Here is a 15,271-nt window from a genome sequence, read left to right as displayed (position 1 = left end):
TACATTTTGAATTACAGGTGTTATAGGGTACAAATTGGATGACCGTTACATGTAGCTAGTTGAATATTATTGGCAATTAATTCTTTGGATAGTAGATCTATCCATGGCAGATATGATGTTTGGGTTTGCCAGCTAATTATAATACATTTAATCAACATAAGCATGTGACGTTTTGTTTTAACAAAAAAAAGTATATTTTCACAGGTTGCCAAGTGTTATCCAGACCACCTTGCTGACTTCCCACAGCAACTGAGGGACCTCCTTTCCAATAATCACACTCTGTTGGATGTTGATCTTCGTATGGTAAGTAGGTTGTTGAGACCCTACACATGTAATTGCCTGAAGCATAAAACATGGACAGTGATTGCTGTTTCAGACCTTCTGAAGCTCAGGTGTTTCTGCTGCGTAGGACCATATACTCTGTAATTTCGCTTGTTTTTGCATTGGTGAGGTGAGGGAAGAGGGGTCAGGCCATTGCTTAAGAATCTGGATTCTTATGACTTTTCACACATTACCTGGAATGTTCAGAATGCAAACTATTGGGCTAAATTATCAATCTAATTCCCAGTTTTTTATCATCATCTTTTCTAGCAGATCAGATGTCTTTGGTGATATGGGGGTAAATGTGAGTCAGAATAGGCTAACCTGTCTTTGAAGTGCATGACAAGGTGTCTGATTTAGTGAAATATGGAGAAAAGACGGCTACTTTCTTAGTGTTTCGGTCCACGTTGTCACAGACTAATTCAGTAGGATTTTCTAATGAGCATTTTCTATAGTTTTTATCAAAAAGTAATATCACCTCAATAGATCAGCACAATGATGTATTCCTATTTTAGTTGCATTGTCACATTTAATTTGCTCTGTTCCTGAGCCCAAGTGACTTTTTGTTAGAAGCAAATGATCTCTCAGCGTTAAGTAGATGGCCTCCTGTAATTGGCTGCCTTTCCTCTTTTGCTGGTAGTTTAGTTTAAAGTGATGTTTTAGGCACTATTTTTCGAAGCGCCAACTTCAGACATAGCGTCGTGCAAGACTGGGGCAAAGTCAAAAATTATGACTGACTGCAATGGAGAAGCCCATGAAGTGGATTGGGTCTGGTCTCTGCTTCCCTTCAGAGTTGAAACAATTTTTGCAGCAAAATCTCAGAGATGATATGGTTCAGCAAGTAAAGGAGGCTAGCGGTGTCTGAAGAGGAGACATCATTGTCTAGGAGTCTTTGGATGAAGTTGCAGTGAAGATTTCTACATTTGGACTTAGTTTCTTTTTTGGTAGTCAAAAATCCCCAGCGGGACAAAGCTACAGGCTGTAGTCAACGAGGGCTCCAGGAGGCTGCATACTCTTCCAGAGAGGAGCCGCTAAGAGGATTTGCTGCTGTGGAGAAGAACATAGCAGGAACTTCTGTGAAGTCGGGCCGACCGGCTTTGCACCTCGGGTGAATCGGCGAGCAGGTAGATCACGGTCTCCACTTGGTTCACATATCACTTTTTGGAAAAATGTTTTCAGAGTCCTCCATAGGTTCAGAAGTTAACTGAAGAGTTGATATGAGGGTCCTAATATAACTGGTATCAGCTGTGAAGTGGAAGAAACTTCTAGAGTTTTACCCCCTCCCTGCTGTGGTCAAAAGATGTCTGGGGACACAAAAGGCTAGAGTGAAGTTCTTATGTGTTAACCTGAGGCAGTTTCTTTGAACCGCACGTGGTGCTGTGTACAGCTTCACCACTCATCCCGCCAGGATGGTCCATCCTGCCAACACCCAGTCCCCCTATTATGACTTTACCATTAAAGAGGATTTTGAATTACATTTCCTTAGACACCAAACATGATATTTCTACCAGCTCCCAATCAAAAGTGATCACTTATTAAATGCAATACAGTAACCCAATGTTATCCTATGGGAGAAATAGGCCTCCCAGTAGAAACATAATATACAAAGACATAGGTTCCAGTGGATAATAAGGAAATAGTATAAATGATAATAATGCACAATCGCAATCACACTGTAAGGACTATAATGTCAAGGGGCAAAATGAATTCTCTACACAGTACATTCAAATAATTTTTATGAAAGACAGCAATCAGTATATACACTTCTTTAAATCAAAAGCGCAAAACTTGTGCGTAGTGTCCCCAGGTGAAACATGGAACCAAAAAGTGACTGTACATTGTGAAACAAATTTCTTAATACAAGGTTTCCATAAATGTATGTAGAACGGCCATTTGGGTACAGTTTAGCAACAGTCCACATATACAATGATGCAGGCTGGGTAATGGTCCGTCCTATACACTGGTCGACGGCGTTTCGAACCTTCTGCAAATCAGTGCCGGTATATGGGCCTTTTGCTAATTTTTATTAATTCATTTTAGATGTCCCTGTATTGACAGTCCTGAAGAGACCCCACATTTGCAGAAGGGTCGAAACGCCGTCGACCAGTGTATAGGACGGACCATTACCCAGCCTGCATCATTGTATATGTGAGCTGTTGCTAAACTGTACCCAAATGGCCGTTCTACATAAATTTATGGAAACCTTGTATTAAGAAATTTGTTTCACAATGTACAGTCACTGTTTGGTTCCATGTTTCACCTGGGGACACTACGTACAAGTTTTGAGCTTTTGATTTAAAGAAGTGTATATACTGATTGCTGTCTTTCATAAAAATTATTTGAATGTACTGTGTAGAGAATTCATTTTGCCCCCTGACATTATAGTCCTTACAGTGTGATTGCGATTGTGCATTATTATCATTTATACTATTTCCTTATTATCCACTGGAACCTATGTCTTTGTATATTACGTAATACCCTGGTTCTTTGTGAGTAGGGTTCCCCTGTTGTTAGCGGTCCCAGTAGAAACAACCATTGGCACAGCCAATAGGTCTCGCCTTTGGGACCTTATATGTATTTAATTATGCAGTACAATATACTTGGTGCAACAACATCAACTGTTGCATGGCTAAACACTTATAAGGTCCCAAAGGCGAGGCCTATTGGCTATGCCAATGCTTGTTAATAATGTCTTTATTAGTAAATTGTTGCCTTTATTTTTTAATGGTTTATCCTAAGTTGAAGTACATTAACTTACATTGATGTTCCAGTTTTAAAAATCCTTTTAGATGCAGACTGTGTTCTGTTCACTGTGCTGTGTTAACAGTGATGTGGTCAGACGGTGTACTAGTGGTGACTAAGTCTGGAAGCAGCAACACAGCAGATGCAGCAACACACATATCCCTGTTTTTTCTCTGAACGCATAATAGTAGTGGGATGTGGGTACCTTTAGCCAGAGATGCTTCAAGCCATCATTGTCTCTGTATTTGTAACACCCTTTCTCAACACAACTCAACCTTTAAAATTAATGTCCGGATTTACTGGTTCAAGAGACAAGAACCTCTCTTCGGAATACATGCGTGGAACTGATAAGGGCATTGTATATATCTTCACAGCTATCCGTTTTACAGCAACTTTCTTCTTTATATGACAAAATTATCGCTCATTCAGTTACTTTAACCTCTGTTTTTTCAATGTCTTACGAAGAAAAAGCCTGATGGAAGTAACATATCCGGAAGTGTCAATCAACATGTGTGTTTGCTTTGAACTCCTCCTTGACGTACCATTTGGACACAGGGCTGTTTGAGGTTAACCTGTATTTGTGGCACTAATGGGCACACAAAGAAAATAGGCCTTTGGTCGTGATACAGCAGCTGCCTGCTCATTGGTTCAACGGCCTGCACTCGCCTGGAAGAGCTTCACAACAACAGGCAGGTTGCTTCATCACTTAGCATACTTCCGGCCGTCCATCAGCGACATTTATTGAGCAACCACGCCAGCCTTTTTCCTGATTAAAAAATCCAAGCCTCTACCGGCAGAGTTTCTTGTGTACTCACCTAATGAGTTAGCTTGCATTAAAAGCAAACAAAAGACCTAAAATGGAGGACCAGAGAAAGAAATGCTTTTTTGTTCTTAATTAAAGAAGAAGATTTTCCCATGAAAACCACTTTACTTCTCTACTTGCTCCACTTGACTGTTCAGATGCCCTCTTCGAACACATTAGGCGGGACAGAGGCAGGTTGCAGAAGAGACGTGAGCGGGGCTGCGTGTGGTTCAAACGAGACCATTTGGAACATATATTTTCCTGAACTCTGAGGGGGGAGGGAGAGGTGGAGGGAAGGGAGCTGTTTGTAAACAGACACTGATGCGCTGATGACACACTCGGCTCAGATAACCGCAGCTTATCAGGGTTCATTGGCTGCGACAGTAGTATTTGTAAATGACTAATACGTGTATGAGCGGGCAATTTCCTGTAAATCAATGTACCTTACTCCAGGCGGTGGTGGTTCAACAACAAACCTCTGCCTTGGGAATAATGGAGAGAGTAGTTATTTCTGATGTTTGTATTGTGAGCACATGGGTTAAGCTTTAATTGAATTTCAGCCCGCTGCTCGCTTCGCAGAAGGTGTAGAGTACATCCTAAGTGTATCTCTAGTGGTGGCAAAGTGGAGGAAAGAATTGTTACTTCAAGTCCTATTTCGAGCTGCAAGTCAGTGAATGAAAACACACATGCTGGATAACACTTAGCAACAAGTGCGCGCGCCACACGCTGAAAGTAAAAAAAAAACCAAGGAGGCACGTCTGGCGAGTGGTATGCGATGTGCGCGTGCTGTATGGGTACCCGAGAGCGATGCGCTTAATGAGCCATGACGAGAGAGGAAAGCCAGATGGCGCCTGTGCGGGTAACCGTGCGCGTAACCGCACGCTTTAGGCCACACAAAAAGCGTGTGGTCGGATTTTTGAAGCCCTCTTACTAAAGTCTCGTCAGAGCAGCACATGAGCTGGCTCAGGCGAGACCTAAAAAACAGATTTAGGAGTTTTCCACTTCAAGACATGTAAAACTTTAAAGTACATGTCGAACTTTTTAAATGCACTTCACCGTGCCCTATGGCCTACCATAGGGATGACTTGCATGTATAAACAAGCATTGGCATAGCCAATAGGTCTCGCCTTTGGGACCTTACAAGGGTTTAGCCTTGCAACAGTTGTTGTTGCACCAAGGATATTGTGCTGCATAACTAAATACTATAAGTTCCCAAAAGCGATACCTATTGGCTATGCCAATGCTTGTTATGTCTTGAATGTGTTCCTGGTTTGTATAGCAAATATTCAAACCATGACTTCAGGTTTGAAGTTAAGAATCTTGTAACTGAAAAATGTACCAGTGCTTTAAGTTCTGCGTGATCAGGGTGTGAGAGTCAGGAGAGGTGGAAATAATTAAGAGATTTTCAGCATGTTATCGGACTTTCACAGTGGCGGGGCCTAGTTGGCATCCAGGAATCTCATCTTACTGTGCAAAGAAACCCCAGAGGTTAGATGGATGTGACGAAAAGGAGATGGGCTAGAGGGGCATCGCTGCCGCACCCTCCCTTACTAAGCTGTTGATTAATAATGAAAGATGCCTTCTGACTATGATAAAGGACCTTTATCATATTTATCAGTGTGTTTGAACATCTGAGCCAGTCTATGACCACCCATGTATAGTCCCATTCCACTGGCTAAGTTACAGATGTTGAATGCCTTTTGAATAAGAATGATTGGACCTTTCCGGTCATATGCAGTACGAGCAGTTAAGTGGAGTTGTTTGGTGCCCTGTGACGAAGTGATCCACGCTTAGTGCACATAAATGAATTGTTGCACATATGTGAAGCCTCCAGTCTGGAGCATGTCACGTGCTTGCATGCGATGAGTTACCGAGTTACCCTCATCGCGACCGCGATCACTGTAAAAGCGAAAGTGATCGCGATCATGCACGCTAGGGATGCGCGAACAGCAGCAGGGGGAGGGGTATGGTGCATATGTGAAGCCTCCAGTCTGGAGCATGTCACATGCTTGCATTCGATGAGTTACCGCGTTACCCTCATCGCGATCGCGATCACTGTAAAAGAGATCGCGATGACGCACGCTAAGGATGCGCGCGCAGCAGCGGGGGGAGGGGAAGGCTGGCGCAGGAAAGGCAGATGGCTGGGCGAGAAGGGAGGGAGGCATATGGGGAGCAGCTGTGCGCGTACACGCCATCGTGCACTGTAGCTTGTCGCCAGCACAAAAATGTGGGTAGCACTTTCTAAACCCACCTGCTAAATGTCTCGCCAGACCAGCGCATGCGCTGGGTCAGGCAAGACCTAAAAAGGGAGTTTTAGGCCTGGCAAGGGGTTTGTTTTGCCAGGGCGTATTGCAAATTAAAACTGCACACAGGCTGCAATGGCAGGCTGAGACATGTTTTGTGGGGCTAATTAAGGGGGTAGCGCAAGAAGTGCTGCAGGCCCACTAGTAGGCTTTAATTAGCCAGCTCTGGATATATGGTATACCACTTTAGTAAGGACTTTTAAGTAAATGAAATATGCCAATCATGTGTAACTCAGTATTACCATGTTTAGGGCGTTATTACAAGCATTTTAGCACTGGTTAGTCGTGGTAAAGTGCATGGAGACTTAAGGCCAACAAAAACCAAATCCAGCAAAACAGAAGGGGAGACGGCAAAAGGTTTGGGGGAAGACCACCCTAAGGCTGACGGGCCTAACAGGGGTCTTTCCAGGGCATTTGCAAGACCTACTGTACCGCACAAACTCAAAGTTGAACAGTTGAATGTGTATGTTGGAACATGTGACCTCAAGGGAAAACAGCACAACAGTCATTATGCTGAGAAAGTGTGGAAAAGTAAACAAAATAAATAAATAGCACACAATGAAAATAACACCCATTTCACCTTTGAATAATCTTCAGACTTGCTAAGTTGGCCATTGTCACGTTGATTGAAATTTGTAAATGTTTTTGAAATTTCATCAGAAACTTTAGTAGTAGAATCAGAACTAGCATACTGTGTGTCAACAAACTCAGTACCAGAATCTTTACTGGGAATAACAATTTCTCTAGATTTAAATTTATTTATAGCTCTTCTAGTATCTAATGAACCTTTTCACTCATCTACACCTAGACAAAGCGCCCAGCTTTTGCTCCCATAGACTCTTCAGGCAAACCAAGTAACCAGAGACAAAACCTCCACTACTCTGCAGGCCCAAAAACACTTTGATGGTTTTAGAATATTGACCCGGTTTACATTTCCTTCTATACTTCAAGCTGACTTCCTACTTTCATAATACACTTTATATTTGTTTTGTTTGGCAGCCACATTAGCTTTTGCTTGGTTGTCTTAATTGTTCAGCCCACCAACACTCTTTTTGGGTCATGCTAGCTTTAAAGAAACAGTTGTCACATAATTTTTTGTTTGAAAACAGAAAATTAAATTTGGCATTAAAAATAAACTCCCAGTAAACCAAATTGTTATTAAATGTTATCACTGCACAGAGCTCTGTAATAGTGTTCTGGAAAGTAGGTCTCCAGAATTAAGATATGGTATGGCTCAGGGGTCCATGTGTGTGTTATGTTTAACAGTAGTAGTATCGGTCTAGGCATGATAGTTTGGTTGATCTGAGTGATGAGTTGACCAGTGTGTTCTAACTTATATGATCTGTATGCTGTTGTCTCTTGCACAACATGCTAATTTCCAGTACCCTAGTTTAGAATTATTTTAATTTTTCTCCAAAGCCTCATGTTTTAGAGGCACAACAAAAGTGATAACATTTATATCTCTGTTCATTTACTATTGGTATGCCTTGTGTCCACCACCCCTTTTCTGAATTTCCTACCCTTTTTTTTATAATCTCCTTTTAACGATTAAGGTTTGACTTTCTGTTCACTTGTTGCATGTGACTCCCACTGATACCTTGTTAATTAAGTGCACTATACAAAACAAATACTATTGTTTTTTTTTTTAACAGACTTTTTGCAAAGCTCTGATCCTGTTGAGAAACAAGAATCTGATAAATCCAACAGTTTTGCTGGAACTGTTCTTCGAGCTGCTCAGGTGCCACGATAAGTTACTGAGAAAGGTACAAAATGACAATAATTGCAGAGGAAATCAGAAGGCATGACGCACATTTTCGCTTTCAGCCCTCTAATGTTGTATTCCTCATATGTGGTACTCTTTTGAAATCCAAAGTGAAACTAGAGATGGAAAAAAGCTCACCCCCAACTTCCCCAAAACATTTTTTTGCTAATGGTAGCGGTAGTGTGACCTTTTGCTGAAACATTCTTGGTGGTATCACCCTATTGATATGTGTCAATTTTAATAGCAACTCCCAGCAGCATGTTTATTACATTTAATTTCAAAGAAAAATCTTCAGAAAAAATTTACCTTTTTTTTATTGATTTTCTATTTTTATTTTTACAAATACATTTTAGATTCTCCCACAACCTCCATACAAAGACATACTTTCCCCTAAGTTGCATTGAGGGAAAGGATGAACATAAGATTTATTTTTTTAAATAATTTTTATTAGTGTTCAGGTATTGCAGTAACATAGATATAAGTTACAGTGAATATTAATAATGAATTACACATGAGTCTTCAATACAAATATCATTTCATATTATATAAATAGAATAAATACACAGGGTCCAGCATCCTACAGTGAAAGAATTTCATTCTAGCAGAAAATGCTAAAATCTCTAAATCTGTAAATGAAGTTTACTTAAAACCAGACAAAAAGAGGGAGAATAGGTCACGAAATGCCTACAATACGATGAGGAAGGAGATCTAGGGCAGTTTAATCAGTCCCTTTCATACTGCTCCTACATCTTAAGATTGGAAATATTTTCCCCAGAGTTTCTCAAGCTTACTAACTTCCCCAGTTCGTATTGCATATAACTGTTTACCTGTTTCTTACTTGTCTAATTTTTTGTAGCCAATCCTTCATTAAGGGAATTATCTTAGTTCGCCAGTTTTTAAGTAAAAGAGATCGCGCTACAGCTGTTGCGATAAATGCAAATCTTACCCACCTATTGGACAGCCCCAATGCTGGGTCATAGCCAAGGACTCTCAGCCAAATAGTTGGAGCCAGATTGACCCTCCATACACTTATAAAGTGCTAAAATATTTCAATCCAAAATCCCTGTATAGCTGCACAGTGGCTGATAACATATGTCCAGTTTTCCGGGGAATGCCCTATACACCGGGTACAGTTACCCGGGAGGGCCGGGTTAATATATGTTAAAAAAAAGCTGGGGTTCTATATAGAAGCCATTTAGAGAAAAAAAGCATCCAACGCCAATTGGCTTCTCTTAACACACTAAAATGTGATATAGTGACTTCCTTCCACATCTTATTTGTCATTTATTTCGAGGCCTTCGTATTTGCGCCATTTTTTTATTGCTTTTTGGGCGGAATCAAGGCCTTTACATACTGAAAGCATTCTTTTCCATTGCCCTGGCTTTTTTAAAGCCCTATCTTCATTTAGAGCAGATGCCAGCTCTCTGCTGCTAACAATCTGGTCTAAATCCAAATCCAATAGAACCTTATTAACTATTCGAAATGTGCCAGAGAGGAGAAAGTCATCTTGTATACACTGTCTTACTTCCCCAAAGTTTTGCCATCTGTCCCCAATAAGGAAGTCGGATATTTTCCAATATCCTGCGTTATCCCACCTTTGAACAATTTCGGATAAGAGCTTCCCCCCTGGACTTTTATCCACAGCAGCCAAGGGAGTCGCCACATTGATCTGGGGAATGGAGTATCTCCTATAGAGATCGCCACGTTTCCGAAAGAGCCACATCAAGCTCTTATAGTGTACTCTTATAGGCAGGTTAGTCGTCTTTAGTACGTCCGGGATATTAAGCTCTTTAAAAATCATCTGCATAAAGTAATTTATATAAAAAAACCCTGAGTGTCTTTGTATTGAACCTAGACATAAATTGTGCAAGACTGGCATAGTAGTAATCTCTGAGATTGGGGAGCGCTAATCCTCCATTCACCCGTGATTCATATAAAGTGCTTAATGCAATACTGGGTGATTTTTATTTTTGCCGGATGAAAGATGAGACGATAGACTCAACAGCTTCAAAAATGGGGTAGTTGACACGCACAGGGTGGCCGAGGATACAAAATTGAAGGGGGAACCAACATTCTAATTAGAGAGACTCTCCCTAGAATCGTCAAAGGGAGAGAAATCCACAGAGAGAACTTGTTTTGTACTTTTTGTGAGAAGGGGAGATAAATTAAAGTCATACAAATCCTTGATCTTAGAAGAGAACCTTATCCCCAAATAGCGCTTTGGTTGGGAATTAACGCAAACAGCCAAGTCTGGAAGTAGGACCTCTGAAGTGCAGCCACAGAGTATTATTTCTGTCTTCCTCTTAAAAATTCTTTATCGCCAGTGCCTCATTGAGCAAAGATCTCAAAAAGCTTGTCTTGAGTCTCTTTCCGACTATCTAGAATTAACATGATTTCGTCAGCATATAATTTTATTTTATCCATTTGTGGGAGTGGAGGCTGGATACTTTTATTAGTTTGGATTGCTTTAGCTAGTCATTCAATAAAGAATGCAAATATAGTAAGGGATAATGGACACCCCTGTCTTGTGCCCCTCAATACCTTTATTTGCCCCACTTCAACTGAATTAAGGATAATACCTGATTCAGCTTTACAATACACATTATATTTACGCCTCATGAGCCAGGATGGAATACCAAATCTGGTCAAGATAATAAATAAAGTTTCCTAGACCACGAGGTCAAATGCTTTTTCTGCGTCTAGCAGGAACACCAAGGTTTGTATCTTATTCACAGTAAAGTAATCCAAAGCTTCCGCCAAATAGTGAGTGTTTGTTCCCAGCTACCTGCCTGCTAAAAAGCTGTTCTGGTCTAAATGGATCAATGTTGCGGCTGTTAGATTGAATCTATTTGCAAGTAGGTTTGTAACTCTCTTTAATCTGTGTTTAACAATGTGATAGGGCTATACCAGTTAGGATCTTCAGCCGCCTTATCTGTTTTTCAGAAAGCTTACCACATTCCTCTTAAAAAAAGAAGCTGGTATGTCACCTTCCTGTAACATTCTATTAGCTAGTGATAAAAGAGGATTGTCTAAAACGTCGGAAAAAAGTTATAAAAAGTTCCTCAGGGAATCCATTCGGGCCACAGGCTTTCCCGTTGGGCAGATTCGTAATGACCTCTAAAAATTCCTCCCTAGAGAAGGGTCGAGACATATTGCCTCCCTCTTTTCTAGTTAAGCCTGGAATATTACAATCTACTAAAAATCTTTCTAAAGAGAGTCTATCAATTGACTCATTCTGTGAATAAATCTGTCTATTATGGTTTAACAGGATTTCTCCAACCATCTCTGATTCCCTACTTATTATTCCAGTGATTGGACATTTCAAGGTTTTTATCCGATTCTTGGCTGCTTGTTCCGTGTGCCTGCCATGCTAACAATTTGCCAGTGAAGTTACTTTCTTCATAAACTTTTTGTGACTGAATCCGGCTAAGTATTGCACATTTAGCATAGTATGTTTCACTCATTGCCTGTCTGGCAGTGTCAAATGCCTTTTTGTTAGCCCTGGTTGAAGTTTACAGAAACCTGGCATAGCTCTGTTGTACCTTTTGTTCTAAAATCCGTTTTTGTGTTTTTGTACTTGAGGCTATTCTCTGCATCCTTACTTATTATCCTCCCTCTGATAAATGCCTTCAGAGTCCCAAACCATAGCCTCAGGTGGGGTCTTAATATTAATCGTCAAGAATTCCCTAATCTCATCTTTAAGAATTTGTACCCACCCTTCCACCTGCAGATATTGTTTATTTAACACCTATTGTCTAGGGCCCATTGGGGATTTCGTGACTTCTAGCTCAAGGCTAATCATTGCATGATCGGAGAATCTGTTAGGCTTATTGGTTTGAGACTTGTAAATTAGAGCTCGAGATTTAAAAAAAAAATCTATATGAGAGGAGGTATGAAACCTCCCCAAAAAGCAGGTATATGTAATTTCCCTCCAGGGGTCAGTTAAAGCGAGAAGTTCCTTATGATTCTCAATGTTTTTGGTTTTGTCTTTTTTTTTTGCCTTCACAGAGGAATCCACTCTTGGATCCTGCTACAAATTGAAATCCCTGCCGAAAAGCCACCCCCCCCCCCCCCGCCTGCCCGAGTTTTGCATAAGATGACTGAAATAAATTCACATATGAATTAATGTTGTCTTCCAATGGCACGTAAAAGCTAGCAAATGTAAAGATTTTGTAACATGCAACACAGCACCGGCGACCCTATGTATTGCTGGTGCTGTTAACCACTTCTCCACCTGCCCATTTTGCCCAAAGAAGTGTTGTGCCCCTATGACCTGCTTGAGCAGACAAAAACCCTCTACATGTTGCTAAGTTTTTAAACATCGAGAATCCTGACAGTTTACCAACTGGGATATGGGTCTCCTGGATCAAGATCACTTCAGGGTTTGCCGGCTAAAACGCAGCTTTCTATTGCCTGAAGTTTAACGTTGTTGAGCCCATTTGCATTAAAAGACATTACCTTCAGGAAATTACTCACAGCTCTAAAAACCAGAAAGAAAAGAAAGGGGAGTATTACCTATATAGGCTTCCTTCCCCTTAGTCCGAGGCACTACAGAGAGCAGACAAGTCTTTTTCACAGAAAAAAGTACACAATTCCCAAATTGTGCCCCTCCTTTCTCTTGCCATGAACTAATAAAATGGAGGGGCCCGCGCTGCTGATTGAAGCTCCCCTCAAACCAGACTAACATTCTGTTCAACCTTCCTTACTGCTTAAATTAAGTAATGGAAAACCTGGATCCATATTTTCCATTCCTTTCACCCCGCCACTCCACCTAGGAAGTGCCCCCCCAGACCCTCTTCCTTCACTCCCCACCCCTGAGCTCTGATGAGTGGTGCGCTATCCCACTCACGCCTAACATGCTTCCCTCCCCCAAGAATCTGGCACCCAGGCCTTGTACCCAGATTGATCGGCCTACCTTTACCCCCCCAACACATCAGCAAAAAACTAAAAGGAAGGTGAAAAAAGCAGAAAAGAGGAAGGAAAAAACAAAAAAAGGGACAAGAAAAGGGGGAAAGGCCCCCTTATGGAAATGGACTCACCCTTGCTCTACGGCCGCTAGATCCCCACAGGCTCCCCCTTATGAGAAGTTATCTAAGTAAGGCTCACCAACTTTATAATGAAACTTATAAAGTTAGGACTATAAGCCACGACCCTGAGAGTCAACACCTAGAAAAAGGGAGTGTCCCATATTGTCATCATGGTTCCCTGATTTTTGGACTGCCGAAAATGCCCTATAGTCCACTTCTCTGATCACACACTCCTTGCTTATGGCTTCTCTGATATTTGTTGTAATAGTTCTTGAGCCTCCTAGACGTCGCAGAAAATGTGGAACCGACCCTTTACTAGCACCTTCATCTTCGAGTGCTGTGCGATCATTGCCTGTTCTCCTTGCGCCTTAAAAAGATGAAGCATCTTCACAAATTCTTTCCTCCTCCTCGCTGCTGAGGCAGACATGTCAGAGAAAATATGGCAGAGAGGGATTTCAGGGGTACTAAATTGTTTCTCTTTGATAGCTTTAGATAGCACTAACTCCTTCACCCTGTAGTCCCCAAAATTGACCAGAATTGTGCAAGGGTATTTTGAATTTGGAGGCAGATGCGTGGGTACCCGGTCGGCTCTTTTAAGTGTGAGATCACTCGGATGTTTTGGGAGAACATATTTTTTAATGAAGGTGTTTACCCATTGCAATGTTTGCTGTCCCTCCAGTCCATCCTTGGACCCCACCAATGCGCAGATTAGTGCGCCTTGAGTGATTTTTCCAACTTCTCCAACTTGTATTCAATCAAGGACTTCTGTTTCTGGAAGGTGGCCGTCCTTTCCTGTAGGCAAACTGCTTGATCTCCTAGCTGAGAGATCCTTCCTTCTGCCTCTCTTAGTCTCTCCGGGATCTGGACCTCAGTCTCCTCAGTTTTCATTAGACGTACATGTAGAGCGGTAATGTCCATGGTTTGTGAGGCTTTCAGTTCCCGTATTTCCTCCAGGATCAGATTTAGCATAGTCTTGGCGTCCCATTGTATTGTAGAAGGAAAGCTGCTCTGGAATGTCTCATTATTTGAAAGAAGTGGATTATATTGCACCTTGTTACATCCTGGGCCTTCCTTCTCAGGGACAGGTGACCCCAGGGCTATAGCTGGCTTGGTAGGGACTGTCCAGGTTTGAAATACAAGTGGTTTGCCCTTGGGGGGTGGGAGGGGGAGGAAGCAGGTAATTGTGACTCTTGCCGTTGCGACTGTGGAGGCTGTGCAGACTGCGGGAGCTGCACCTTCTTGGACTGATCAGTCACCGGGGCCACACTCGTCCCTGGGCCTAATTTCGTCTTCATAAAAAAGGGGTATTCCATAACTTATTTGGCTTTCAGGAGAGCAGTTTTTTGGTTCCGAACTAGATTCTCTTGATTCTTGCATTGAGGTCTGAGTGGGCGTCACTTATATGGATTCCATGCTGCTATCGTTCTGCCCAGAGGTTATAGAGCTGTTTTCCCAACCCCTCTCTGAGGGGTGCTGGTTCTCACTATTGCTTGCACTTTCGTTACAGAAAATATCATTCTTGCGAGCCGAAGCGGTGCAAATAGCTCCTGCTGTGGCTTGCCCCACTTTTTTCTTAGCCTGTTGAGTTGGGGCGGATGTCTCAAAATATGTTGTTGTTGTAGTGCCAGAGGCCTTAGGATGACTTTGCATTTTCTAATACTCCCAAATCCAAAAAAGCCTCTTGGATCCCTTAATTTGGCCCTTCTGACAAATCCACTCTTGTAAATACATCAAATATCCCCAAAACAAGGCAAAAAGGCACTATTGTGGCCTTCCCCAGCGACTCTATACCTGGTAGTGCCACAATCCTGCCAAAAAATTAAGCAGAGCGCTCACTCACCCCCGGTGAGAAACCTGGAGACCATCACGAGTGGAAATTCTCTCTGCCTCTAGATGTGGACACCCCTGATATCCAACTCCCAAACAGCACCACACTTCTCACTGCTCGCAGCCCTCTAGAACCGCCTAGGAGCCATGCCTGCCAGGAGCTTATCCCATTTAACTCTGCTGCTTAGTTTTGAGCCGTAGTCTGATCCTCGGTGAGCAATTCTCCTTGTTGCTCTAATCGCGGGCGAAATCGGGACCGCACACAGCCGTGGAGAGCAAGCAGCCGATGGCCAGTGCGATTGCCAGCATGCCACATTCTGGCATCTGACGTGGTGGGAGGGTGGGGAGTTTGCGCTTCAGCCGATCATCCCGCACGTCCCCACCCAACACACCAAGGATGAACATAAGATTGAGGGAACTTTTTTAATGGAGTGCATGGCCTTACAACAATTTGTCGCAATACAATGCATATGACAGGACTACCAAT

At 42.2% G+C, this 15,271-nt stretch overlaps 1 protein-coding gene across 2 annotated transcripts in view; it reads left to right on the top strand.

Annotated features, from left to right (window-relative positions):
• SDAD1 (SDA1 domain containing 1) overlaps positions 1-15,271 on the top strand; it is a 148,222-nt gene that overhangs the window by 17,509 nt on the left and 115,442 nt on the right. For both annotated transcript variants that reach the window (XM_085640981.1, XM_085640980.1), the window contains exons 3-4: positions 205-303; positions 7,821-7,931. In XM_085640981.1, the coding sequence (XP_085497107.1) occupies positions 205-303; positions 7,821-7,931 (210 nt within the window). The remainder of the gene's footprint in view (positions 1-204; positions 304-7,820; positions 7,932-15,271) is intronic.

Source organism: Triturus cristatus, chromosome 2_2 (genome assembly GCF_964204655.1).
Source record: "Triturus cristatus chromosome 2_2, aTriCri1.1, whole genome shotgun sequence".
Taxonomy (NCBI): domain Eukaryota; kingdom Metazoa; phylum Chordata; class Amphibia; order Caudata; family Salamandridae; genus Triturus; species Triturus cristatus.
This window is presented reverse-complemented; position numbering and strand designations above follow the sequence as displayed.